Here is a 24,690-nt window from a genome sequence, read left to right as displayed (position 1 = left end):
TCTCATGGGAAGCAACTTACTCGTCAAATTGTTGTCCACATAGATGGCTGCACTTCAGTTTAGGCAGAATTTAAGAAGCCTTCTGTCTATGTCCCACTTTAATCATTTGGTAGCTTTTTGTCATTTCGAATTTAGTGGTTATTCCATACAACTGGGGAACCAAATAAAAAAAATCTCTAATCAATAAAGATCCAGCAATGAATGACAGGTTTCAGTGTTTCCCTTGAAACATACACCTTCAACCCAAGCAGGCAAAGATCCAAAGTTAAACAGACCTAGTTGTCATCTGATTGAACACCTCAGGTTATCGAAGAATATAGTCCGTGTTGATGATACAAATTTTTCAGATGGCAGAGAAGTTTGAAGATGGTATGTACACTTTAAAGAACTGTGGGCTTCTGGTCAATACCACAATCCATAATGACTCAGTCTGTAGTACAGAACATGTAAATATAATCCATTTTCTAAGCTAGCCATTACGGGTGAGATGATGTACAGCATACAAATCTAGAATAGTAAAATGCAAACTAGTGCCTTTCACATGCTACAGTAATGTAGACATTTGAAAAGCAAAATCATGGGACTCCATTCCTGCTGCTGCAGAGATGGCCTTACGCACATCCATGGGATTCAATATCATATTCTCACTTACCGCCTGAATCAGGAGTTCCAAGTCTCTTGCCTCAAATGTGTGTTGATTGTGTGGGTCCAAGTGCTCAAACTGCTTCAGCAAACCCAAGTGGTCAATTTGTACATCTAAGGAGAGAACCAGGAGAGGTGGGTTACATAATCCGCACATCTCCAGTCTCATTTACTGATTTGGAGGGAAGTGGACAATAAGTGTACCAAGAATCGACACAAGCCCCTCTGAGCTACTGCTACAGCGCATGCAGTACACACTTCACAGTTACAGCAGACATTCAAAGAGCTCACAACATACAGCTACCACAGCAATGACTGAAAACAATAGCCCATTACAATACTTCACTGACAGTGCTGCAGTACTATTGGACAAAAGACTAACAGATGTTTAAGCACATATTAATAAACTTGTAACAGCGAATATTGTCATCCACTGTTGGGACAAAAGTCTTTTAACACTTTTTAAAAAAAACGTGGCATCATGCAATGGTGTTTTCCGGTTCCTCCGCATATTTTTTTCTGAAGGAAACTGGACAACCTTGAGTCTGTTGACGAGCTCCATGTTTTCTTTTTTTCCCACTTATTATCGGAAGAGTGCTCGGATATCTTGAGTGGGGGGGTGGGGGTGGGGGTGGGGGGGGTTTTGATAGGAAAGTGTATGATCACCCAAAATGCATCCCCTTTTCAGAGCGAAGATGGCTATGGGTACTTAAAACTCATGCTTTGCAGTAACAGATGCTCGTAGCAGCAAATTTACAGATGAGGGTCCCAAACACTCCACCTATAATATCACTTCTCCCAGCCCAGGCAGCAGAAGCTTATTAAATTCCCTTACACAGTACACTCAATAAAGCAAATTCAACAGCCACCCATGAATTCTTATTGCAGCAGTCTTCTGTACTCTTATTACAAAATAGTCTTCCTATATTCAAAGTAGCAGTTTGTCTGTTCTCAATAGAGCATAGTAGCCATGTGTTACAATGGGTTTCCTGGCTGACATAAATACATCACAAAGGAGACACAACAACAAGTTATACAAAAATAAACTGTATTGCCATCATTAGACCAAACACAACATGTATCAGTAATATTCTGCTACACAAGCAGTTGTCGGAATATCACACAGGTTACTAGTACTCTGTGTGGGCAAGTAGTAATCAGGTAAATGTATAAATTACTGCTATTCTGCCACACAAGCAATAGTCAGGTTGTCATTACCACCAAAAAAGCGCATGTCTAAATAAACATAATATCAGAAGTGTTAAGACACCATGAATGCACATAAAAAGAACTATTCCTATCAGGCACATGTCATAGTAAACATGTTGTCATGAATGCCAAGAAATCATCATGGATGCACATCCCATGAAGCACCCTCATACTTTGCATAAGTCATAAACAAACCTTACTCTCCCAATACGTGAGCCAGGTCATAACAAGAAATGCGGCATACCCAAAGATGAGGGCAGCAACCTAACAGGGAAAGGCAAAAGGCCATGCAACAGGTGTGGGAATAACCCTACCCGCTAAAGTGCACACACAGATCGTGCACACCTTGGCTTATGTTCCGGATCTGGTGGCATTCAGTTCCCAATGCAGTTTCTGGGATATTGATCCCCATGCAACAAGGGGGAGCATAACCGGAGCACCCCAGGGCTTCCCAGACCACTGCTGTCTTCAGGGGAGGGGGGGGGGGGGTGGTAGGGGGAAAGAGTTCTAGACCTGAGGAGCCCATGATACCTCTTCGCTGGCAGACGAGGGGAGAGCAGGGCGGCTCCAGCCGGCTTAGTCTCCCCTAGGTCACCACGCCTCAGCCAAGCGAGCCTCCCAGCTCAGCGTCACTGGTAGGTCTTCTTTTTGGCAGGCAGCCGGTACTTCACTCCAGGCCCGGCACCTCCCCACAAAAGCGCAGCAGCTCCTCCGGAATCGCATGGGTCGCTGCAGTATTTTTTCCCCCCACAAAGAAGTTCTTGCTTGTGCCCCTGGGACAAAACACGGAGCACGCTCGACCATGAGTGCTCGAGGGCTTCTCGCTGCCCCCGCCCCCCACGTCGGGAGAAATTGGGGGGGGGGGGGGGGGTGCTGGGGTGTGGTGGTGCAGTCCATGAGGCCAGATGGGGGGGGTGCTTTTCCTGCACCCACGGACGGATGGACGCACGTAAAGCGCTCTTCACATGGGTGCAGGCCACGAGGACAGATGGGGGGGAGGGGGGGCTTTTCCTGCAGCCAGGGACAGACGCGTGTAAAACACTCTTCACGCGCTGTGGATAAAAGGGTTTAGAGCAATCTCCTCGCACTCTTTGTGCCAATCAAGCGCTCCCCAGGTTTTCCACAAGGGGGCACTCCCGTCGTGCCCCTCAAAGAACAACCCCAGTGAAGCAGAAATGCAGGGGAGACAGGGGAGGTCATCACATAGCCCCTGGAGACAGTTTGTAGAGGGACACAGGGATGCAGGACCTACCAAGCAGGCCAGCACAAGGGGTCAGAGTAAGCAGTGGCAGTCCTTTTCAGTGACCTAGCAGGTCAGCACAACAGCAGAGCAGTCCCCAGGGTGATCCCTGGCAAGTCCTTCCAACAGCTTCCAGTCCATGAAGTGTCCATCAGTGTCCCAAAATGTGTGGGAAAGCCCCCGGTACTTGTACTCATTTTGTGCAATTTCCACAAAAGGGGTTTCCAACCAGCACTAACCAGTTCCAGGAATGTCCCCTTTCACCTCCAGCACTAGCTCCAGATATCAGTAGGGGGGCAAACAAGCCAAAGGGCCAGGGCACAGCCTTTACAGATGCAGATGTACCTCACCTCTACCCTCTCCGATCCCAGAAAGATTTTTCACTATGCAGATGCACTCTTGTGACACCTCCACTCCTCCCTGTGTACAGGCTGTCTGAGAGGTATGCACAAAGCCCAGCTATCACTCAGCCCCAGATGTTGATTGAGTCAAGCTGCAAAACACCAGTCATAATCACAGAGAAATGCTCACTTTCTAAAAGTGGCATTTCTATAATGGCAATAAAAATAAAATGAAGAAATTTTTTTTTTAAAAAAAATCCACCTACACCAGTATGCAGCATTTCTCACTACCATTCCAACCATAACAAACATGCCTATGCCACCCCCCATAGATCAGACAATACCCCTTAGACATATGTTAGGGCATTTCCAATGCAATCCTATGAGAGAAGCAGCTATCATAGTAGTGAGAAACTAAATAGGCGGTTCGTCACTACTAGGACATGTAGTACATAAAGACATATGTACTACCTTTTATATAGACAGCACCCTGCCCATAGAGCTAGCTAGGGCTTACCTTAGGGGGGCCTTATATGTAGTAAAAGGGTGAGTTCAATGCCTGGCAAGTAAATTTAGCTGGCAGTAACTGCACATGCAGGCCCTGAGGTGGCAGGCCTGAGACAGGTTTGAAAGGCCACTTCTGTGGGTGGCACAAGCTGCGCTGCAGTCCCACTAGTAGCATTTAATTTACAGGCCCTGGCTGTAAGGGATACCACTGTACAAGGAACTTAGGTAAATTAAATGTGCCAAACAGGTGTGAGCCAATCATATCAAGTTTTGAAGGGAGAGCACATGCACTTTAGCACTGATAAGCAGTCCTAAAGCCAACAAAAAGAGGTCAGAAAAATTTGAGGAGGAAGGCAAAATGTTTGGAGATGACCCTGTAAAAAAGGCCAGGTCCAACACCATGGATAAGCTGTACTCATGACAAGGATTGCAGTCTGCCTGTCCTCACCAAAGAACCACCTTATCGTAAACCTACTTGTAGCATCACATCACAAACCTACAGTCTGCGTGTATTAACCACCAATGTCATAGTCCAATTGCACTCTTTACGCCTTTGGTCTTAACCCAATGATACTTTTGTTGCAGCACAGATCTCAGTATACTTGTTCTTGCTTACAGCACAGGCCCCAGACTGATGTTCTCCTCTTAATTGCACAGTCCCTAGCATGCTTATGCGCTTTCAACAAAACACTCAACAGTATGTACTCTTCCACCGGCGACTAAAGGCTCTCACTTTCACCTCCACCTTCATTGTTGTCCATTTTCGCTTTGATTAGCATGCGCAGCCGTGACACCTCCTGCCGCTTTAGCTCATCTAGGCGTGTACGCACATGATGACTGACGAAGTCCAGCTCTTTGCTCAGCTTTCCATTCTATAGTAAATGGGCAAAAAGCAAAAGAATGACTTTAGATTTGTGATAATAGGGACCACATCATTTTTGGTGCAACGTTCTACATCTGCTCACCGAATGCTGAATAAGTGAATGACTATCAGATGCCATTTGTTCATGGCCCAGCCTCTGCCCATGGACAGATACCATGGACCACATATGTCTTCCCCCATACTGCCCTATTCCATGCATATTCGGCCTACCTATTATAAAACTCCAGCTGCTCCTCCTCCCATCCCGCCACAGTGCCCAGCCATTTTGGCCACACTGCCTTCCAGTGCTTACACTGGACCACTTCACCCCAGCTCACTTGCAGCACAAGGCTGCAACACTGTAGTCTGGCAACTTCCAATGGGCTGCCCCACCACACAATCGCCCTGCACCCGGCTGCTCCTCTGAAACGCTCACACTTGCATCTACAGCTGCACCGCCCCCTAATGGCTACTCTTCAAACTCCAGGCCAGCAACTGGACCCTTTCTACCTATGGCCAGAAGGTCTCCCTAACCCTCACGACCTATGGCCAGCAACTCTCATTTAACCCCTCTCTCTTACAAATTATGCCCTGCAATTTCCCCACACCTAGCAACTCAATACTCCATTCCATGTACAATCTCCAGCACTCTTCTGCTGCCTTTATGGGACGGCTCCACAGAACCCTCAAAGGGGGGGGGGGGGGGGGGGGGGGGGGGGGAAATCTCACCTTAATATCATCTGCATTAGCGGACTGCAACTTCTCTCGAAAATGCCCATCTGTCTCTAGAACATCAATCACCTCTCGCAGATATCGGTCATAGTATAGACCTGTGTCCTGAGAAGGAAAACAAATTATTTGTGTGCAATATTTACAGAGTAATAAAGTTGTAAGTAGTGCCTGCTAAACTATATCGAGTAGCTGTAATGCCAGCAGATGCACACCTTAAAAACAGCCCCTTATCAGAAAAAGAGTAAGAAATACTTGCAATTAACACCAAGATGTGGTCTGCTCTTTCTGGCCTAAAGGATAATAATTTTACAGTACCCATAGAGGGCCAATATACACTAAACAGTAAAAGCTAAATAGTTCAAGTACTGTAGTTATTGAGTACACAATTCAAAAATGTTTTTGAAAGACATTGTCTATTGGCTAGACATCTATTTTTGTCATCAGAAATTCTAGTATGGATTGGTATCACATAAAAGCAACGGTTTGATATTGCTATCTGGTGGGTGTGCTGCCCCGATATGGTTAAACCACAGGTGATTAGCCAGATCACATAAATTGTGATTGATCCTATACATGTGTAAGGAAATGTCTCCTTGGCATGGTTACCCCCTGACTTTTTGCCTTTGCTGATGCTAAGTTATGATTTGAAAGTGTGCTGGGACACTGCTAACTAGGCCCCATCACCAGTGTTCTTTCCCTAAACTGTACCTTTGTCTCCACAATTGGCACAACCCTGGCACTCAGGTAAGTCCCTTGTAACTGGTACCCCTGGTACCAATGGCCCTGATGCCAGGGAAGGTCTCTAAGGGCTGCAGCATGTCTTATGCCACCCTAGGGACCCCTCACTCAGCACATGCACACAGCTTGTGTGTGCTGGTGGGGAGAAAATTACTAAGTTGACATGGCACTCCCCTCAGAGTGCCATGCCAACCTCACAAGGCCTGTGGCATAGATAAGTCACCCCTCTAGCAGGCCTTACAGCCCTAAGGCAGGGTGCACTATACCACAGGTGAGGGCATAAGTGCATGAGCACTATGCCCCTACAGTGTCTAAGCCAAACCTTAGACATTGTAAGTGCAGGGTAGCCATAAGAGTATATGGTCTGGGAGTTTGTCTAACACGAACTCCACAGCACCATAATGGCTACAATGAAAACTGGGAAGTTAGGTATCAAACTTCTCAGCACAATAAATGCACACTGATGCCAGTATGCAATTTACTGTAAAATACACCCAGAGGGCATCTTAGAGATGCCCCCTGAAAACATACCAGACTTCCAGTGTAAGCTGACTAGTTTTTGCCAGCCTGCCACACACCAGACATGTTGCTGGCCACATGGGGAGAGTGCCTTTGTCACTCTGTGGCCAGGAACAAAGCCTGTACTGGGGGGGGGGTGCTTTTCACCTCCCCCTGCAGGAACTTTAACACCTGGCGGTGAGCCTCAAAGGCTCACCCCCTTCGTTACAGCGCTACAGAGCATCCCAGCTAGTGGAGATGCCCGCCCCTCCGGCCACTGCCCCCACTTTTGGCGGCAAGGCTGGAGGAGATATTTAGAAAAACAAGGAGGAGTCAACTACCAGTCAGGACAGCCCCTAAGGTGTCCTGAGCTGAGGTGATTCTTACTTTTAGAAATCCTCCATCTTGTGGATGGAGGACTCCCCCAATAGGATTATGGATGTGCCCCCCTCCCCACAGGGAGGAGGCACAAAGAGGGTGTAGCCACCCTCAAGGACAGTAGCCATTGGCTACTGCCCTTCCAGACCTAAACACACCCCTAAATTCAGTATTTAGGGGCCCCCAGAACCTAGGAAACTAGATTCCTGCGACTTTAACAAGAAGGACTGCTGACATGAAGCCCTGCAGTGAAGACGGAGACGACAACTGCTTTGGCCCCAGCTCTAGCAGCCTGTGTCCCAACTTCGAAGAAAACTGCAACAGCGACACAGCAAACAGGGACCAGCGACTTCTGAAGCCTCAGAGGACTGCCCTGCAACCAAGGACCAAGAAACTCCTGAGAACAGCGGCCCTGTTCAACAATCTGCAACAAAGAAGCAACTTTAAATACTTCACGTTTCCCGCCGGAAGCGCGAGACTTTCCACTCTGTACCCGACACCCCGAGCTCGACCTGCGGAAAACAAACACCTCATGGAGGACTCCCTGGCGACTGCGAGCAACCAGAGACAACCCCCCTGAGCTCCCACAGCGACGCCTGCAGAGGAAATCCAGAGGCTCCCCCTGACCTGTAACAAGGGACACGACGCCTGGAACCAACAAAGCACCCGCAGCCCCCAGGACCGGAAGGAACCGAACTCCAGTGCAGGAGCGACCCCCAGGCGACCCTCTGCTTAGCCCAGGTGGTGGCTACCCAGAGGAGCCCCCCCTGTGCCTGCCTGCATCTTTGAAGAGACCCCCGGGTCTCCCCATTACTTCCTATCTGAAACCCGACGCCTGTTTGCACTCTGCACCCGGCCGCCCTGTGCCACTAAGGGTGTACTTTCTGTGCCTGCTTGTGTCCCCCCTGGTGCCCTACAAACCCCCCCTGGTCTGCCTTCCGAGGGCACGGGTACTTACCTGCTGGCAGACTGGAACCTGGGCACCCCTGTTTCCATTGAAGCCTATGTGTTTTGGGCACCTCTTTGACCTCTGCACCTGACGGGCCCTGAGCTGCTGGTGTGGTAACTTTGGAGTTGCCTTGAACCCCTAACGGTGGGCTACCTTGGACCCAACTCTGAACCCTGTAAGTGTTACCTGTGAACTTAATTACTTACCTCCCCAAAGAACTGTTGATTTTTGCACTGTGTCCACTTTTAAAATAGCTTATTGCCATTTTTGTCAAAACTGTACATGCTATTGTGATTATTCAAAGTTCCTAGAATACCAGAGTGAAATACCTTTCATTTAAAGTATTGTTTGTAAATCTTGAACCTGTGATTCTTAAACTTAAAATAAACTAAGAAAATATATTTTTCTATATAAAAACCTATTGGCCTGGAATCGTCTTTGAGTGTGTGTTCCTCATTTATTGCACGTGTGTACAACAAATGCTTAACACTACCCTCTGATAAGCCTACTGCTCGACCACACTACCACAAAATAGAGCATTAGAATGATCTCTTTTTCCCACTATCTTACCTCTAAGGGGAACCCTTGGACTCTGTGCACACTATTTCTTACTTTGAAATAGTATATACAGAGCCAACTTCCTACATTGGTGGATCAGTGGTGGGGTACAAGACTTTGCATTTGCTGGACTACTCAGACAATACCTGATCACACGACTAAATTCTAAAAATTGTCATTAGAAACTGATTTTTGAAATTTGAGCTATTTTTCTAAATTTTTAAAAGTCCTGCTAGGGACTTGTGTTAGTCCCCGTTAGCATTTTTTTTTCGAGTTTAAAAGTTTTGTAAAAGTTTGGATTAAGTTCTAGAGATAGTTTTAGATTCTTAAAAAGTATCCCAACTTTTAGAGAAATCATGTCTAGTCCAGATGAGATGGTGGTGGAGCTCAACCGCACCCCTTACCTGCATCTTAAGATGTCAGAATTAAGGACTCTCTGTAAAATTAAAAAGATAAAAACTGGATCAAACCCTACCAAAGTACAGCTTCAGGAGCTTTTGGCAGAGTTTGCTAGAGACAACCCCTCTGAAGACAACCTTACAGAGGGGGGAGCTAGTGACCTGGAGGAGAATTTCCCCCCTCCTGTCCTAGTTAGGGAGACCAGGGTTTCTCAAATCCTGACTCCACAAGTGACAGTCAGAGGTACTGCTTCTCCCACAGGGGAGCCCAACAGCTCCGGAAGCATTGAGGGCAGCCTCAATGAAGATGACCTCCTGCTAGCCAGGATGGCCAAAAGACTGGCTTTGGAGAAACAGCTCCTAGCCATAGAAAGGGAAAGACAAGAGATGGGCTTAGCTCCCATCAATGGTGGCAGCAACTTAAATAGGGTCAGAGAAACTACTGACATGCTAAAATTCCCCAAAGGGATTGTAACAAAATATGAAGATGGTGATGATATCACCAAGTGGTTCACAGCTTTTGAGAGGGCTTGTGCAACCAGAAAAGTAAACAAATCTCACTGGGGTGCTCTCCTTTGGGAAATGTTACCTGGAAAGTGTAGGGATAGACTCCTCACACTCTCTGGAAAAGATGCAGAATCATATGACCTGATGAAGGCTACCCTGATTGAGGGCTTTGGATTCTCAACTGAGGAGTACAGGATTAGGGGTCAGGGGGGCTCAAAAATCCTCGAGCAGACCTGGGTTGATTTTGTTGACTTCTCAGTCAAAACACTGGATGGTTGGATTAATGGCAGTGGTGTAAATGATTATGAAGGGCTGTACAATCTGTTTATGAAAGAACACCTTTTAAGTAATTGTTTCAATGATAAACTGCATCGGCATCTGGTAGACCTAGGTCCAATTTCTCCCCAAGAATTGGGAAAGAAGGCAGACCATTGGGTCAAGACTAGGGTGACTATGACTTCCACAGGGGGTGACCAAAAGAAAGGGGTCACAAAGACTCCCCAGGGGAAGAGTGTTGAGACATCCAAGGGAAAAAGTAAAGAGTCTTCTACAGGGCCCCAAAAACCTGCTCAGGAGGGAGGGTCCAAAGCCTCTTCACAATCCTCATTTGGGTACATGGGTAAAAACTTTGATCCCAAAAAGGCCTGGTGTCGTTGCTGTAATCAGCAGGGACACCAAACTGGAGACAAGGCCTGTCCCAAGAAAGGTTCCACTTCTACTACTACTCCAGTTAGCACTGGAATAGCCAGTCTCCAGGTGGGTTCAACAGTGTGCCCAGAGCAAATTAGGGTCGACACTGAAGCTACATTAGTCTCTTAGGGTGGGGTGGACCTAGCCACACTAGCTGCCTGGCTCCCTAATATGCAAAAGTACAGGCAGCAACTCTTTGTTAACGGACTAGTGTAGAAGCCCTGAGGGATACAGGTGCCAGTGTCACAATGGTGGCAGACAAACTGGTTTCCCCAGGACAATACCTGACTGGACCAACTTATCCAGTCACCAACGCTGACAATCAGACTAAAGTACATCCCATGGCTATGGTAACTTTAGAATGGGGAGGGGTCACTGGCCTGAAAAAGGTGGTAGTCTCCTCTGCTATCCCAGTAGACTGTTTGCTTGGAAACAACCTGGAGTCCTCAGCATGGGCTGAGGTAGAACTCAAAACCCGTGCAGCCATGCTGGGTATCCCTGAACTGGTGTGTGTCAAGACAAGGGCACAGTGCAAGGCTCAGGGTGAAAAAGAGGTGTTGGAGTCTGGAATAATGGCCCAACCCTCAAAGAGAAAAGGAAAGAAGACTGGGGAACCAGCTTCAACACAGCAAAAGAAAAAGAACCACTCTTCTCAGGAAGAAGTTCTGCCCTCTGAGGGAACTGAGCCTATGGAGTTGGAACCTTATCAGGTTGAACTCTTGGGCCCAGGGGGACCCACAAGGGAACAGTTGTGTAAGGGGAAAGAAACATGTCCCTCTCTTGAAGGCCTTAGGCAGCAAGGAAATGTCAGTGCAACCCAAAGGATCTATTGGGAAGATGGACTCCTTTACACTGAGGCAAGAGATCCCAAACTGGTGCCACTAGGAGAGTGGTAGTGCCTCAGGAGTTTAGGAAGTTCATTCTGACCTTAGCCCATGACATTCCACTTGCTGGGCATTTGGAACAAACCAAGACATGGGAGAGGTTAGTCAACCATCTCTATTGGCCCAACATGTCCCAGAAAGTAAAGGAGTTTTGTGCCTCCTGTGCCACCTGCCAAGCCAGTAATAAGACAGGTGGCCACCCAAAGGCCCCCCTCATTCCACTTCCAGTGGTGGGGGTCCCCTTTGAAAGAGTGGGAGTGGACATAGTGGGTCCACTTTAACGTCCCACAGCCTCAGGGAATCAGTAAATCCTAGTAGTAGTGGATCATGCTACTAGGTACCCTGAAGCAATTCCCCTAAGGTCCACTACTGCCCCTGCAGTAGCCAAAGCACTCATTTGTATCTTTACCAGAGTGGGATTTCCTAAGGAGGTGGTTTCTGACAGAGGTACCAACTTCATGTCAACTTACCTTAAGCACATGTGGAATACCATCCACAAACCAATGGTCTTGTTGAAAGGTTTAACAAGACATTGAAGGGCATGATCATGGGGCTCCCTGAAAAGCTCAAAAGGAGATGGGATGTCCTCTTGCCATATCTGCTTTTCGCCTATAGAGAGGTGCCTCAGGAGGGAGTAGGGTTTTCCCCCTTTGAACTTCTGTTTGGCCATCCTGTTAGGGGACCCCTAGCTCTTGTGAAAGAAGGCTGGGAGAGACCTCTTCATGAGCCTAAGCAAGATATAGTGGATTATGTACTAGGCCTACGTTCCAGGATGGCAGAGTACATGGAAAAGGCAAGTAAAAACCTTGAGGCCAGCCAACCGCTCCAGAAGATGTGGTATGACCAAAAGGCTGCTATGGTTGAGCTTCAGCCAGGGCAGAAAGTCTGGGTTCTGGAGCCTGTGGCTCCCAGGGCACTTCAGGACAGATAGAGTGGCCCTTCCCCAGTGCTAGAGAGGAAGAGTCAGGTCACCTACCTGGTAGACCTAGGCACTAGCAGGACCCCCAAAAGAGTGATCCATGTGAACCGCCTCAAACTCTTTCATGACAGGGCAGGTGTAAACATGTTAATGGTTACAGATGAGGACCAGTAAGCTGAGAGTGAACCTCTCCCTGATCTCCTCTCCTCTGACCCTAAAGATGGCTCAGTAGATGGAGTGGTCTACTCAGACACCCTCTCTGGCCAACAGCAAGCTGACTGTAGGAAAGTCCTACAGCAGTTTTCTGAGCTATTTTCCCTAACCCCTGGTCAGACACACCTCTGTACCCATGGTGTGGACACAGGAGACAGCATGCCTGTCAAAACAAAATTTTAGACAGTCTGACCAAGTTAAGGAAAGCATCAAAGTGGAGGTCCACAAGATGCTGGAGTTGGGAGTCATTGAGCACTCTGACAGCCCCTGGGCTAGCCCAGTGGTCTTAGTCCCCAAACCTCACACAAAAGATGGCAAGAGAGAGATGAGGTTGTGTGTGGACTACAGAGGGCTTAATTCTGTCACCAAGACAGATGCTCATCCCATCCCAAGAGCAGATGAGTTAATTGACAAATTGGGCGCTGCCAGATACTTAAGTACCTTTGACTTAACAGCAGGGTACTGGCAAATAAAAATGGCACCAGGAGCAAAAGAGAAAACAGCATTCTCTACACCTGATGGGCACTATCAGTTTACTTTGATGCCCTTTGGCTTAAAGAATGCCCCTGCCACCTTCCAAAGGTTGGTGAATCAAGTCCTTACTTGCTTGGAGTACTTTAGTGCAGCTTATCTTGATGATATTGCTGTCTTTAGCTGCAGCTGGCAGGATCACCTGGTCCACCCGAAGAAGGTTTTGCAGGCCCAGCAAGCAGGAGGCCTCTCTATCAAGGCATCTAAATGTCAGATAGGGCAGGGTGCTGTGGTTTACTTGGGACACCTTGTAGGTGGAGGCCAAGTTCAGCCACTCCAACCCAAGATCCAGACTATTCTGGACTGGGTAGCTCCAAAAACCCAGACTCAAGTCAGGGCATTCCTTGGCTGGACTGGTTACTATAGGAGGTTTGTGAAGGGATATGGATCCATAGTGACACCCCTCACAGAACTTACCTCTAAGAAAATGCCCAGGAAGGTAAACTGGACTGTAGAATGCCAACAGGCCTTTGACACCCTGAGGCAAGCTATGTGCACAGCACCAGTTCTAAAAGCTCCAGATTACTCCAAGCAGTTCATTGTGCAGACTGATGCCTCTTAATATGGGATAGGAGGAGTCCTGTCCCAAACAAATGATGATGGCCTTCACCAGCTTGTTGCTTTCATTAGCAGGAGGTTACTCTCCAGGGAGCAGCGTTGGAGTGCCATTGAGAGGGAGGCCTTTGCTGTGGTCTGGTCCCTGAAGAAGTTGAGACCATACCTCTTTGGTACTCACTTTGTAGTTCAGACTGACCACAGACCTCTCAGATGGCTGATGCAAATGAAAGGTGAAAATCCTAAACTGTTGAGGTGGTCCATATCCCTACAGGGAATGGACTTTATAGTGGAACACAGACCTGGGACTGCCCATGCCAATGCTGATGGCCTTTCCAGGTTCTTCCACTCAGAAAATGAAGACTCTCTTGGGAAAGGTTAGTCTCATCCTCTTTCGTTTTGGGGGGGGGGGGGAGAAGAGTTGTGTAAGGAAATGCCTCCTTGGCATGGTTACCCCCTGACTTTTTGCCTTTGCTGATGCTAAGTTATGATTTGAAAGTGTGCTGGGACCCTGCTAACCAGGCCCCAGCACCAATGGCCTTTCCCTAAAGTGTACCTTTGTTTCCACAATTGGCACAACCCTGGCACTCAGGTAAGTCCCTTGTAACTGGTACCAAGGGCCCGGATGCCAGGGAAGGCCTCTAGGGGCTGCAGCATGTCTTATGCCACCCTAGGGACCCCTCACTCAGCACATGCACACTGCTCACAGCTTGTGTGTGCTGGCGGGGAGAAAATGACTAAGTTGACACGGCACTCCCCTCAGAGTGCTATGCCAACCTCACACTACCTGTGGCATAGGTAAGTCACCCGTCTAGCAGGCCTTACAGCCCTAAGGCAGGGTGGACTATACCACAGGTGAGGGCATAAGTGCATGAGCACTATGCCCCTATAGTGTCTAAGCCAAACCTTAGACATTGTAAGTGCAGGGTAGCCATAAGAGTATATGGTCTGGGAGTTTGTCAAACACGAACTCCACAGCACCATAATGGCTACACTGAAAACTGGGAAGTTTGGTATCAAACTTCTCAGCACAATAAATGCACACTGATGCCAGTGTGCAATTTATTGTAAAATACACCCAGAGGGCATCTTAGAGATGCCCCCTGAAAACATACCAGACTTCCAGTGTAAGCGGACTAGTTTTTGCCAGCCTGACACACACCAGACATGTTGCTGGCCACATGGGGAGAGTGCCTTTGACACTCTGTGGTCAGGAACAAAGCCTCTACTGGGTTAGGATGCTTCTCACCTCCCCCTGCAGGAACTGTAACACCTGGCGGTGAGCCTCAAAGGCTCACCCCCTTTGTTACAGCACCACAGGGCATCCCAGCTAGTGGAGATGCCCGCCCCTCCGGCCACTGCCCCCACTTTTGGCGGCAAGGCTGGAGGAGATAATTAGAAAAACAAGGAGGAGTCACCCACCAGTCAGGACAGCCCCTAAGGTGTCCTGAGCTGAGGTGACTCTTACTTTTAGAAATCCTCCATCTTTTGGATGGAGGATTCCCCCAATAGGATTAGGGATGCACCCCCCTGCCCACAGGGAGGAGGCACAAAGAGGGTGTAGCCACTCTCAAGGACAGTAGCCATTGGCTACTGCCCTCCCAGACCTAAACACACCCCTAAATTCAGTATTTAGGGGCCCCCATAACCTAGGAGACTAGATTCCTGCAACCTTAACAAGAAGAAGGACTGCTGACTTGAAGCCCTGCAGTGAAGACGGAGACGACAACTGCTTTGGCCCCAGCCCTACCGACCTGTCTCCCAACTTCGAAGAAAACTGCAACAGCGACGCAGCCAACAGGGACCAGCGACCTCTGAAGCCTCAGAGGACTGCCCTGCAACCAAGGACCAAGAAACTCCCGAGAACAGCGGCCCTGTTGAACAATCAGCAACAAAGAAGCAACTTTAAAGACTTCACATTTCCCGCTGGAAGCGTGAGACTTTCCACTCTGCACCCAATGTCCCCGGCTCGACCTGCGGAAAACAAACACCTCAGGGAGGACTCCCCGGCGACTGCGAGCCCGTGAGTAACCAGAGACGACCCCCTGATCCCCCACAGCGACGCCTGTAGAGGAAATCCAGAGGCTCCACCTGGCCGCGACTTCCTGTAACAAGGGACCCGACGCCTGGAACCAACACTGCACCCGCAGACCTGAAGGAATCAAACTCCAGTGCAGGAGCGACCCCCAGGCTACCCAGAGGAGCCCCCCCCGTGCCTGCCTGCATCGTTGAAGAGACCCCCGGGTCTCCCCATTACTTCCTATCTGAAACCCGACGCCTGTTTGCACTCTGCACCGGGCCGCCCCCCTGTGCCGCTGAGGGTGTACTTTCAGTGCCTGCTTGTGTTCCCCCCCACCCCACCCCCACCACCCCCCCCACCCCCTGGTGCCATACAAAATCCCCCTGGTCTGCCCTCAGAGGACGCGGGTACTTATCTGCTGGCAGACTGGAACCTGGGAAGCCCTGTTTCCATTGAAGCCTATGTGTTTTGGGCACCTCTTTGACCTCTGCACCTGACCGGCCCTGAGCTGCTGGTGTGGTAACTTTGGGGTTGCCTTGAACCCCCAACAGTAGGATACCTTGGACCCAACTTTGAACCCTGTAAGTGTTTTACTTACCTGTGTACTTAATTACTTACCTCCCCCAGGAACTGTTGATTTTTGCACTGTGTCCACTTTTAAAATAGCTTATTGTCATTTTTGTCAAAACTGTACAGGCTATTATGATTATTGAAAGTTCCTAGAATACCTGAGTGAAATACCTTTCATTTGAAGTATTACTTGTAAATCTTGAACCTGTGGTTCTTAAACTAAGAAAATATATTTTTCTATATAAAAACCTATTGGCCTGGAGTAAGTCTTTAAGTGTGTGTTCCTCATTTATTGCCTGTGTGTGTACAACAAATGCTTGACACTACCCTCTGATAAGCCTACTGCTCGACCACACTACCACAAAATAGAGCATTAGAATTCTCTTTTTGCCACTATCTTACCTCTAAGGGGAACCCTTGGACTCTGTGCACACTATTTCTTAGTTTGAAATAGTATATACAGAGCCAACTTCCTATAACACGTTTCTTAAATTCCCCCACCCGCCTCCCCGAGTCGGACAGCACAGGTGCTGCGAGCACGGCTTTGAGAGAACACGCTCATTTAGATCTTCTAGGAATGTCTAGAAATGCCTCTCATGGAACTAGTGCACTCTATCTGAAGAGAACTTAACAAAGACATTGATAGCTCTGCGGTTAAGGTAACCTCTTCTAAGTAGCTGTTTTCACTGCCCACACATATCCTCTCCGGGATGCTGTAAAGATGTCCTCAGTGAACCCTCTCTAGAGGACTGTGAACACTGCCTACATCAACCCCCTATGATGCTCGCACATTTCCCATGGAGTAGTGAGCGACAGGACATTAAAAAAGGAGCTGTTACCACTACCTGCCTGAGACACTTTAAAAAAATTTTAATGTAGGCTGCTGCCTGTAGAGATCTCCAATCTACAGTGCACTGGGCACTGTCTGGCCACACAGCTCTTTAAAGACCACATGTCCTCCACGGTGATGTATAAATGTCTATATGGATTTCACTTCCAGAGGCTGTTAGGACTGCTTGTGTACATCTCATGGCCACAAGAAGGAAGCAGTCAGTTGAAAGGAAGCCTGGGAGGGGGCTGCAGCACAGGGGAGGGCACACACCCACGCTAACAAAGCGTCAGTCACGAAGGAAATGTGTCCAAACAGCACTACTTAACCAACTCAAAGTTTGGCCCCCAGACATAGCATATGCTTACAATACTGCTCACAAGGCAACCTAGCATAAAAGACTATCGTTGCCAAAACCCCACCCTCCTGAGAGGAACTTACTGGTGCCTCCGGTGGGGGTTCCTCCTCCTTCTTCTGTGATCGTTCGATGGGCACAGCTACCGTGAGAGTAAGGCAGACAGCCAAGAAGATGAAAGAGAGCTTCATCTCTGGAAGATTGATCTGCAAGGGTTAAAAGAAATAACGTGAAGCAATATGGACTACAGCAAGTTGTTCAAGACCACGATGAACATTCCTTTCCTCATGCAGGTTATTTATAGAGGCATAATCAAACAGAAAGAAAGTACCAATAGTACCGGCTGAATATAAGCATACTCAACACTTCAAGGCCAAGAAATCTCTATTTCCAACCAGTATGCCCAACATATTGGCATTGACCTCACAAAAATTAACTGGGAAAACCACTCAAGTTTCAGTGGGGACTCAATTTGTTTGTTTAAAACAAAGATAATCATATGTTGGCTTGAATTAATCACAGTAACAGGAAAATATATGAGATCACATTACAATAGCCAGATTGACAAATTACGCAGCAATGAGCCAAAATATGGGTCAAAGGAAAGGAAATTAAGTGTCAAGGAAAGGAAAATCCAAATTCTACGACATATTCTGCCATTACAGAAAGAGAGATACATTATTTAGTATTTAGCCATTTAAACATTTTAACATGCAGACACAAATGGAATTCATAATATTATAGAAAACAGATAGGTAAAAGAATAAAACTACACACATTAAAAATACAATGGCCCTCATTACAACCCTGGCGATCAAAGACCACCAGGGCTGTTTCGTCGGAAGCACCGCCAACAGGCTGGCGGTGCTTTCCTTGGAATTATGACCGCAGCGGAAGTGCTGCGGTCGCACCGCCGGTTTCCCGCCACTTTGGTCTGAACCGCCATGAAAAGGCTGGCGGAAAGGGGAGTCGCCTCTAGCATGGGCAGTGCAGGGGCCCCCTGCCACGGCCCCATGGAGCTTTTCACTGTCGGCATAGCAGACAGTGAAAAGCGTGACGGGTGCAACTGCACCCGTCGCACCGCCAGCTCCATTTGGAGCCGGCTCCCGTGCTGCGGCTGACATCCCTGCTTGGCCGGCGGAGATCTCGAAATGGCCACCACGGGAGTGCGGCCGCGCGGCGGATACAACTTGGCGGACGGCGCCTGCCGCCCGCCAAAGTTGTAATGAGGGCCAATGTCATTTAACAACAGTGAATAATGTCTAGCATGTAGACAGAGAAACCATACATCATTAATAGTATTCTACTATTTGAAGAAAAACATTTTTCCCCCCCAAACAAATACACTGTTGTACTTAGCAGAAAAGGAGCCAACATCTAGCCTTCGTGGGGTAAATGTGTTAATTTTATTCTGCACGTCCTAGATAGGATTTAAAATGAACGTTTTACAGTTATATCATGTGTACACTGTGTTGCTTCTGGAAGTACAACTTAAATTAAAAAACAAACTCTCCAACCGTACTGTAGGTTTGTATTTCATTACTTAGGTCTCTCATTATGCGGCCCATTAGCCCTAATGCATTAGAGCTCAAGAGATCGAACATGGTAGTAACATAACATAAATCAGTGTTCACAACAACAGCACACCCTGATGACATTACACAGGGTGACTTCAATGAAGTTACATACAACTGCTAAGTGATCATGGAAAAAAGGATACTAAAATAGATTAAAATGTATTTTAATCGCCAATCATAAATTAACTAAGCTGCTGTCATGATATGCCAGGAGACGAATGATGGAATGCCACAAGGACAGCCATGTTAGACAAACGTAACAGCTGCTAAAGCCCAGATACAGTTATCAAATTTCTAAACAAACTCAAATGCAAGGGCACAGCCTCAACAGTCATTTAGTAACAACGCCATCACTTGCCTATCTACATCTAGAATATGCCTGAAATGTCCAATTACAACCTCAAAAAGCTCAGAAACAATCTTCAATTGTGCATGTAGAGACATCAGGAGATGTTTGTTGAGGAGCAGAACTACTTCATTAGTACAGCATCTTTCAGAGTTTCAGCCCATAATTCCCTTCTCTAAATCAGGCCCCATCTTACAAAATATAACGCGGGCAGCTATTGGGGTTCTTGAGTGCGATTCCTATATCACACTGTATTTGAGCCTCAACCTCTTTACCATCGCCTGGAGTAAGCCCTGACTGTTAGCTAGGTTTACTTTTGAGAAACAGGAAAATAAAATATACACGTCTGTTATCCAAATAAAAAAAAACACAGTCTTTAGCCCTGAAACACCAATAGTGAAAGCGGCAATTGACCACTGACTGTCCAGCAACCTGCTCTTGCCACTGGATCCAAAAAGGGCTTCAAATTTACGCAAGTCTTTTCCCCATGAAATGAAAATATTGATGGAGCACAGAAACAGGCTCGATAAGAGGTCGCAAATACTGTAAATAAACCTTGGCATAGCCATTAACAAGGTGACAAGTCACAGAGGAGACCTGACAACAGAACCAGATATGGTCCAGAGGGTGTGTTTTAGCCATGGAACTATGACACTGGACATACCCTTTCAACTTAGGTACTTCACCCAAGTAGTCTGGAAATAAAGGATGTGTCTAAATTTGAGCAGGGCCAACAACACAGTGTATTTTCTATGGTAAGGGCAGTCCCTTGACTGCACCATCAGAATCACTCCCACTCCAGGTTTGGCACAGAGGGCAGGGCTAGTTGGAAACTGTGGAAAGGAACAGGACACGTTTATACTGCAGGCCTTTCCATTTGGTCAGATTCTGTGCTTGTGTGCATTCACTTTTTGAACGTATTCCTCTACTCTTTTTTTTGCAAGATTTGAAATATGTCGAATCAATCTATAAGCTACTAGTTAGTGTTTAAATAGTGCACTTGGAGGAGGGACACGGTACCCATTCTCAAGACGTTTCTTCCAAAATGGAATATGGCAGGAAACGTACATGCTTTGGAGCAAGTAACACTGTGTTAAGTCTTGTGTCTCCTACTTTAACAAATGGTTTGATGTTGGTGCCACTCATGCTTTCCTTGTGCTTCTGTCCATTAATTTAACATATGAGCCACATGGAAACAGACATAATGGGAGAAATAAACACCAAAAGGCATGATATCTGCACAGGGTCTTTTTATGGTTTTCATTCACATATTCAAGACTGTTTTATAGCAGGAGACCATGTTCTATATTTGCATCTCTAAAGCTGAACCTTCTGCATTGTGCGGAACACCTTCTGTGCTGCAGCTTCGCACTCCCAGCCAGACAGACACCATGTGCTGCTCATAAAGACTAAAAGAGCAAGAGTTCAACACCCTACCCAGCACTTGGGGGTGCCTCCCAGTATCTCCGAAATTATAGAATAGGACCAAGGCTATAACAAAAAGCAAGACATTTGGCATGTTGCAGCAGCTCATGGTGGGCAGTGGGTCACACCCAGAGAAAGCAAGATGGCTGGCCACCTTAGCAGGCCAGGATACAAAAAGCCTCCAGCAGACACTGATTGCACTCCTCTCTAGGAGAAGTGCAATCATGATGCCATGCTGGAAAGTGTTCCATCCCATTAGGTCAGCTTCAGCTACCCATAGCCTTTTAAAAAGAGAAGACTGCAAACTTCAAATAGTACACCCAAGACGTGACTGGCAGCATGGGCAGGGTCTCATAGTGATCAGCTACCCAGGCCAAACTTCAGGAGGTTGGGAGTGGTGGGAACCAAAATGCGAGACAATTTGCTTCCTGACGTTGCACGGGAGGAACGTTTGCAGGACAATCCTGTTAACTACATAGCAAATGGACACCACAGCTCGGATATGTGCCGCTTTTTGAAAAATGAGAAGAGTGACAAAATAGCCACGGGCATTAGCGAAGATAATGGAGAGGGACAGCCCTCTTCCAACCAGCAAGGTGAAGACTTCATTCTTCAAGACACACTATCTGGGATCTATGGGTTGAGTTCTCCCGAATCTACAGATCAGCAACAGCGCGTTTTGCAGGAGCTGCTGCATCTCAGCACTTGCCACACTGGGAAATCAACACATTGTTGCCTTCGCAATTTGTGGTTCACGTTTTGCAAATTTCTCTCTGGTGACTGGGCAAGCTGTAGTGTGAATTTTGGCATCTACCTTGATGCTTTGGTCCTGTCTGGGCAATAACTCAAAGGGTTCCAATGAAGGTGTAAAGGACCCAGGGTTCTTTAGGGGAAGACACCATCCAGCTGCCTGCCGAAGCAGGTCATATTAATGAAACACACTGACCCACAGCAGCCTCTGATGATGACACTAATCACAAGCCAAAAAAAAGTGATAAAATGTCAACTACAAAAAATGCTTTGTCTTAACAGTTCGTCAACACATTAATTTGCAAGTGAGGTTTAAGTTGCATGTAATGCTATCCACTTATATTAAAAGCAGCAATCAAACTATTACCAGTTAAAAAAAAAAAAAAAAAAAAACATTTACAGTTCATAGGCTGGACGCGAGCAACCTCTTCTGCCTCAGGCCAGCAATTACCAAAAAAGTGTTCGAGCATTAGAAAGGAGGCTGCGACACTTACGTTCTATAAATATGTAATTAGCTGCCAATTAATGCACAGAATGAAGGCACATGCCTTCACCCGCGTTTTCCTCCCTCTGCACATCATATGGAGGGAATAACGTTATTTACACACGATCACTCCTCTAGATTTAGAGGAGAATGTTGTAAGACTAGGCGCAAGATATAGGGGCTGAGATTATCTCACCCATAAACCTTCAAAAGCCACTTTCCTAAATTGTTGAAGGGTGTGATCTACAAAATGTCAACTTGATTCTTCCAGGGCTGTATTTGCTTTCTGTTCTTGGTGCTGCTTTGCGTTCCCAGAGACAGGGGATGCAAGGAGAGTTCCAGGGGTAGCAAATGTGCAAGCCAGGTGTCGCAGCTGCGATCCCTGGTGACCCATATTGATGTACGTGCTTGTAGTCAGGCCTTGAAAATTTAAAGAGTATTTTTTTTACCAAACCTACAGGCCTACTTACTTGAATAATTTGCTCAACCAAACTAATGGCTTAAAGCAAAAGGTCTCAAATTGTGCGATCCTAGATCAAATTGCCTTTTTTAGTTATCGCATATGAGAGCATCTGCAAATATGAGCTAAGCATGTCTGCTATATGAAAACTATTGTTTGATTTAATAGAATAAAAGCTTTTGAACTATGTAACTCAAGTAAGTGCGTGTGTGTCCCCACATGCTTAAAAATGAGTAGACTGAAGGCAGCGCAACCACCAGTACTACCACGTTTGTTTAAGTGGTCAGTTTCAGACTTTTATGACCGACCTAACCAGGAAATGATGTTAAGCAGGTCCGAAGTTACTATACAACGTGAGTGGCATAGCGCTTCACCTGTTAAAGCTGTAAAAAAAAAAAACTAGCCTGCCACTCTGAAATGCTGCTCCAACTTAACACCTCTATATCAGTTACACTGGAAAATAGTTACACTGGAAAAATAAACTAGTTATTAAGCTAAATGGAAATGTGAAAGAAAACAGTTATTTTACCTATTGTAAGAGACATGTATATTATACGTGTATTCGCCACTCCTTTTAAAAACTCGAATCACTTTTTCATACCTTACCATTCAGAAAGCAGGTCTGAAAATACACGAATCTTGCTTATGTTCAGCCAAGAAACAATTTGAAAGACTCTTGCCCAATCCTTGGGCTCTTATCAAATATTGGATGGGTCTAAGCCCTTATATACCGGCGCTTAGGATTGGGGTGGAGGTTTGCTTTTCTTGACCAGTGACATATGATGCAGTTATACCCGCCTGCTGCACTAATTTGCTCGAAGTATGCTGGAATACGATTTTGGGGAGGGTTACTATTTCAGGCAAAACTCTCCTTGTAACAATTCTTTTGGACAGCACCAAGACAGAGATACCCCTGCCTGTTGTGTGGTGGGAGTACACAATGTCATGCACTCAATAAGCTACAGAGAAAATTAAAATTCCAGACACTACACGGGATAATATTGTTATCAGGCAATGTGGAGGGGGGTAGGGGGCGCTGGATTCCTTACTGAGAGCAACAAAGGCTGGTTTGCAAAAGGTTGGTCCCTTTGTGTCAGGCCATAATGAACAAAACAAACAAAAAAAATCAATAAACTGGAAAACAACCTGGAATATTACCAGTGAAGTGACGAATTCAAGTATTACATTCGTCACTTCTTGTTTTTTTTTTTTTTAAAGAAACAACAGTGTCTGGAAAACGTTGCAACTGTAACAGACTAAACGCCTGTTTGGCGCAATAGCAATTCCCATTATCATATTTTTTTTTTTTATTACTAGGTAAATAATTGTCATCCCTAACGTTTGAGGAGAACAGAGCATAAAGGTACGTTGGCAAATCAAAAGCATCCGATCACAAATGAGGTCGTGAAAATAATCTGTTTTCAATGTCTTTGCATAGGGAAGTGACTAAAGTGCGGAAATTTCTTCTTTAACCCTTCTCCCCCACATTAAAAAGTATTCGTGGACGGCCATAGCCTATCCCACAACACGCTGATTACGAAAACTAGCAGTCTGGCTCCACCGACGCAATGCAATGGGGGCAGAGTGCAAACTACCAATCCTGGTTTCCAGAGCATCGTGCTATTACCCGAAAAAGCGCTTCGATGCCTCTTTAGGGGTCGTGAGCGCTCTGTAAATACACTTACATGAGCAGGTTATAGTATTGCTCTTGGTGGGGTTGGAGGCCCGGCGTAGGCACTGTACAGAAGCAGAAAGCAAGCTGCTTAGGCGAAAGTCACACCAAGTGCTATACGGCAAGAGGCACTGTGAGGAAAGGCAAGCCTGGTGGGGTCAATCTGAAAACATTATGCTCGGAAGAGAGGGAAAGGGCAACGTGTGGCACTTGGGTAGCTGACGATGGCGAACGGCTCAACACAAGCAACACTAAGACTGTCATGACTAAACTCCCTTGGGAGGTAGCTACTTACCAGCACCGAAACCGTTCAGACGGATCCCAAAGCCCTTCCGGCTACCCTCAGCCCAGCCTCCAGCTCAGTGGCAGTCACCCAGCAATGAATCAACATCCAAGTGCCCACGTCATGGCAGCCCGCCCACCGACTGGAGGGGGGACGTGCAGACACTACGTGCTGCAGGTGACACGCTCACCCACTGGAAGTGACGCAGCCAATCAACAGTCTCACATCCTATCCCAAGCCGCGGTACAGTTCACGAGGTGCCACAGCCAATGAATAACTGACAGGTTCTCAAACAGCCAATCATGTGACACGATATCCTTAATTCACGGTTATTGTTATGTTTTCCACCACCGAATAGACATGGTTTCCACGTCAATGATTGGTTGGTTAGTACTCGGATGCTACAGTTATGACCCTGCGCAGACCGTAATTATGGAACGGATATATTAATTTATTTATTTACAGGGCCGTATCTTCTTGGGCGGTGTTTCGGGTGTTGCACTTCTAATAAATATAGTTTCTGGTAAAACAGTTGGGTACGGGTGCTTTAAGTCGGGTATGGTGAGCT

The 24,690-nt window shown here is 46.8% G+C and overlaps 1 protein-coding gene across 3 annotated transcripts in view; it reads right to left on the bottom strand.

Moving 5' to 3' along the window:
* The window catches only part of NUCB1 (nucleobindin 1), a 107,979-nt gene extending 83,640 nt beyond the window's left edge, over positions 1-24,339 (bottom strand). The window contains exons 1-5 of one of the 3 annotated variants that reach the window (XM_069200841.1): positions 24,135-24,339; positions 17,212-17,331; positions 5,531-5,638; positions 4,679-4,811; positions 653-756 (exon numbers count right to left, since the gene is read on the bottom strand). In XM_069200841.1, coding sequence (XP_069056942.1) covers positions 653-756; positions 4,679-4,811; positions 5,531-5,638; positions 17,212-17,316 — 450 coding nt within the window. In that variant the 5' untranslated portion in view covers positions 17,317-17,331; positions 24,135-24,339. Of the gene's footprint in view, positions 1-652; positions 757-4,672; positions 4,812-5,530; positions 5,639-17,211; positions 17,332-24,134 lie in introns of all 3 variants that reach the window. The other 2 variants (XM_069200840.1, XM_069200842.1) reach the window with 2 other exon arrangements.
* Between the last annotated feature and the right edge of the window lie 351 nt (positions 24,340-24,690).

Source organism: Pleurodeles waltl, chromosome 7 (assembly GCF_031143425.1).
Source record: "Pleurodeles waltl isolate 20211129_DDA chromosome 7, aPleWal1.hap1.20221129, whole genome shotgun sequence".
Classification (NCBI taxonomy): domain Eukaryota; kingdom Metazoa; phylum Chordata; class Amphibia; order Caudata; family Salamandridae; genus Pleurodeles; species Pleurodeles waltl.
This window is presented reverse-complemented; position numbering and strand designations above follow the sequence as displayed.